This window comes from Bombina bombina, chromosome 8 (genome assembly GCF_027579735.1).
Source record: "Bombina bombina isolate aBomBom1 chromosome 8, aBomBom1.pri, whole genome shotgun sequence".
In the NCBI taxonomy this organism is placed as follows: domain Eukaryota; kingdom Metazoa; phylum Chordata; class Amphibia; order Anura; family Bombinatoridae; genus Bombina; species Bombina bombina.
The window spans coordinates 57,424,957-57,429,468 of NC_069506.1; the positions used below are offsets into that span (position 1 = coordinate 57,424,957).

Here is a 4,512-nt window from a genome sequence, read left to right on the forward strand (position 1 = left end):
AGGTTAAACACATATCTAAAGCTAAGGTTAGGATTTGCAATACATTATTGTTTCTAAGCAGGACTGGCGAGGCAATAAGGAGCAGTATATGCGCAAAGCTATGAGTCTATATAATGTACAGATGTTTTCTCTCTACAAGTTTTTTGATTGCAGAGACTATATCGCTTCATGTTTGTTTTTCTTATGAACATGTCAGCTTCCTCTAATAAAAAAGAAGGTAATAGATTTTGGCAGTTACCCAACACACCCTTCACATCCACCCTTTTCTCTCACACATTTTCCTCTTTGGAAAATATTTGATCCCTCCTACCAGACACATGGAGCACGTGTCTACTGAGTACACGAGTCGTTCCCAGAATCTAATGTATCATTACAGACTTTTCCTATTGTCTTCCCACACTCCACCTGCTCCTAAACAGAGGGTTGTTATCCTAAGGCAGTTCCACAGTTAATTTAGCATCTAGTAATTGAAGCTTTCTGTATTGTCTGAGACTGTTCTTTGATTGGTTGCTGACTGTGGGAAACTTCAACAAGCTGTGGACTCACAGATCGTACTTCTGATATGGAAGTATAAATAGCAGTGATGCACATCTGTGGTTTCAAAGACTCACTCATACAGCACTAAGCACTGGGACAGCTAAAAACAGAGGGTATAAATGGCTCCTTGTCATGTTTCTGTGGACTCAAGTACTGATAACCTGAAATCCAAGATCTCTATCCGGGTATGTATTCAAGTTTTTTAAAAAAATATCCTTGTTATATGACATTTCTGGTGTATAGAAGACCACGTGGTTAATACTTTTCCATTGTAGAAACACATTAACACACTTCATATAATCTCAAACATACAAATACCCTTCCATACACTCACACATTCACATTTTACAAACATTTTAAAGGGAATTAAATGTAAAATGTGTAATCCATAGCAGTGTGTTCCAGATTTTACTAGTATCATTTTGGAAACACACAAACTTTTAAGTTTATGTACATTTTATTGGATTATTGGCTAAATTACTATTTTTATGATATATTATATGATTTTATATGCATAGTTTTACTTACTTGGATTTATTAAGTGTTTAATAAACTTTAATGAGAAATGATTTCCTATCCTTATGTTATTCTATGGAGTTGATTTACTAAAGCATAAGTTATTTATCTACTTCTTTTAAAATGTGATTGCTTATATATCGATTAATAATATTTTTTTATTATTTTTATTATTTTAGCATACGAGAAAACCAGTAGTGGAAAAGATGAGACGGGACAGAATCAACAGCAGCATTAAACAACTCAGATTGCTGTTGGAAAATGAGTTTCAGAGACACCAACCCAACTCTAAGTTAGAGAAAGCTGATATCCTAGAAATGACAGTGAACTATTTAAAGCAGCAACAGCATCTTCAGATGAATGGTAAGCTCTTTACTTCTATACATTTGCCCTTTAACATTATCTTAATTATGATTTTAAATTGTAACAATAGCACTGTCCAATAATTTTCCAATGTTTCAAAATTCCTCTGTATGCTTAATTTTGCAATATGTCTAAAAGTGATTATTGTAATTTAAGAGACATAGGAGTAGATTAGATTCTATATTCTGATAGAGCAAGCAATTTTAAACAACTTTCCAGATTTACTTCCATTATCAATTTTGCTTTGGTCTCTTAGCATCCTTTATTGAAGGTGCAGCAATGCACTACTGGGAGCTAGCTGAACACATTGGTAAGCCAATGAAAAGATGCATATATATGCAACTACCAATCAGCAGCTACCTCCTGAGCCTATCTAGGTATGTTATTTCAAGAAAGGATACTAAAAGAACAAAGGAAATTAAATGATAGAAGTAAATTGGAAAGTTGTTTAAAATTGTATTCTCTGTCTGAATCATTATAAACATTTTTGGGGTTTCATGTCCCTTTAAAGTCTATGGCTTTTTTTAGATAAATCGTATGATAAGATTTTAGACTAGAATAGAAACTGTCACATAAGTTCACGAACATTTTAAGCCCCCTCCCCAGTTTTCCACCAGTTCCTATAGTATTCTATAAAGACAAGAACATTTAGGAGCCGAATTATCATTGTCTGGCGGACATGATATGCTGTAGCGTATCATGTCCACCAGACATTGCTGAATGCCGACAGCATATGCTGTCAGCATTTAACATTGCATAACCAGTTCTAGTGAACTGCTTGTGCAATGCTACCCCCTGCAGATTCATGGCCAATCAGCCACTACTAGCAGGGGGTGTCAATCAGCCCAAACGTATAGGATTGGGCAGATTGATGTCCGCAGCCTCAGAGGCAGTCAGGGGCCATTCGGCCCTTGTTAAATCGGCCCCTGTGAATGTAGTGGAAAATGTGCTTTATTGAACAGTCTTCATAAAACAACATAGGAGGTACTGGAAACGTTTAATTAAATTATTCTAGGAGATTAGTGTCACAATGTAATGCATAATAAAGTATATCTATCTTTAATATTTATAACAAGACTGATTAATTAGAATTCTAATATGTGTTTGTTTTTCTTTCATTAATAGCAAATTTGATGGTCCAAAAAAGTCCTTTACAAGACTACAACCAAGGTTACAACAGGTGTCTAGATGAAACCCTACAATTCCTGTCTTATACTGAAAAACAGAAGCCAACAAACACAAAAATCATACAACATCTGAACTCCTCTTTATTTGGGACCAGAGAATCTCCCATCACCGCGTCCAGCACAAAAAATACTGCATCAAACAGTACAACTGTAGTCTGGAGACCTTGGTGAAAGTGGATCAACTATTATAGTTCTATAAAATGAGTTGAGACATTTTCTTAAAGACACAGAGGACTAGAACAGGCACACGCAGATGTCAGTAAATGTCCTCTTGAAGTAGAAAAATTATTTTTTCATGTTTAATTAGGTTGACCATATTGCCGCTTTAAAAAGGGACACATATGAAAAATACATATGTCAGGGCTGTTTACAGGGCTGTTTAAAGAAATGGTTTTGTATAAGAACCCTCACATATGTATTTTTCATATGTGTTCCTTCTTAAAGCGGCAATATGGTCAGCCTATGTTTAATTCATAGTAGTTGCTTCATGTTGAAGTGGTTATTTAGTATTTCAAAGAAATTTTGTAAGCACTTGTTTGTGTGTATATAAATGTGTTGTTTTATATTTGTTCTATTCATTTTAGGGTGTTTTAAATTCAATATCAAACCTTAAAACTAAGCACCTTTTTTATATTAATTGTTAAAACAATCTTTTAGATGAATTATATGTAATATTTACTCTGCAGTTTACATCAGCCTTATTAAAATGTGTCATTTTATAGTACATTGCAGAATAGAGTATATTTTATTAATTTCCCCAGTAATTTGGAGAATAGAGGGATTATTTCAAATTCTTATATTTACTTAATTTCAATTTTGTTAAAATATCTATATAAATACGTATAATGCAACATATACAGTATATCACTTTGTATATTTTTTGCCTGGATAAGGTGTATATGTTACATCTGTGTTTATAAATTTCTGAATTATATTTTTTAGAAAATGTATCTAATAAATTCTTTTGAAAAATAAAATACTTTTTTTGTTTACCTGTATGACTTTTTGGTGCCTTAGTCGTGGCGCATATTTTACCCATACTCTCACTCATCCATTCTGTCTAGCGTTTTTCTTTTTCTTCCTCCAATTCTCTTTACCTGCCTTTTTTCTGAGTATTTTCTCATTTGCTGTCTTTTGTCACTACTTTTTTCTTTCTCTCTCTCTTAGTTGCTGTCCTTTTGTCTTCCTCTCTTTCTTACAAATTGATTCATTCACTGTCACCTCTCCCCTTATTCTGTCTCAATCCCACTTTAACCTCTTTCATTCACTCTCTTTATCTCTCTCATTCTCAGCTTCTTTGTCTTTTATTGATTCTCTCATTCACTCTTTTATTCTCTCCCTCTCTGTGTCAGTCGTATTTCCTTCCTCTATCCATTCCCTTTTATTCACTCTCTTATTATCTGTGTCACTCATTTTTTCCCTCTATTCCTTTTTTTCATTCACGCTATTATTATCTCCCTATCTGCATCATTCTCATTTTCTTCCTCTATCCATTCCCTTTAATTCACTCTCTTATCTTTCCCTACCTATATCATTTGTATTTTCTTCCTCTATCCATTTTGTTTTCATTCACTCTTTTTTTCTCTCATTCTCAGCTTCAACGTCTCTCAATGATTCTCTCATTCACTCTCTTATTCTCTACCTTTGTGTCATTCTCATTTTCTTCCTCTATCCATTCCCTTTCATTCACTCTCTTCCCCCCCCTCACATTTTTCAGGTTCTCTGTCTCTCTTGGATTCTCTCATCACCTCTTTTTCCCTCTCTTTCTCTTGCTTCCCCTAGCTCAAAGTCATCAGTCTCGTCTAATTGGGAGAGTATATAAGAAAGTCAAATCAAAGCTGCATACCTGTCATGCTTCCATGCCATTCCTGATTGGAGGATAAATATGTGGGAAAATCCTGTTTGGCTC

At 34.2% G+C, this 4,512-nt stretch overlaps 1 protein-coding gene across 1 annotated transcript; it reads left to right on the forward strand.

Moving 5' to 3' along the window:
- Positions 1-232: 232 nt before the first annotated feature.
- On the forward strand, positions 233-3,377 carry LOC128637989 (transcription factor HES-5). Its single transcript, XM_053689873.1, has 3 exons — positions 233-722; positions 1,233-1,416; positions 2,542-3,377. The coding sequence occupies exons 1-3, from the start codon at positions 657-659 to the stop codon at positions 2,772-2,774; spliced, it is 483 nt and encodes a 160-aa protein (XP_053545848.1). The 5' UTR covers positions 233-656; the 3' UTR covers positions 2,775-3,377.
- Positions 3,378-4,512: the final 1,135 nt, after the last annotated feature.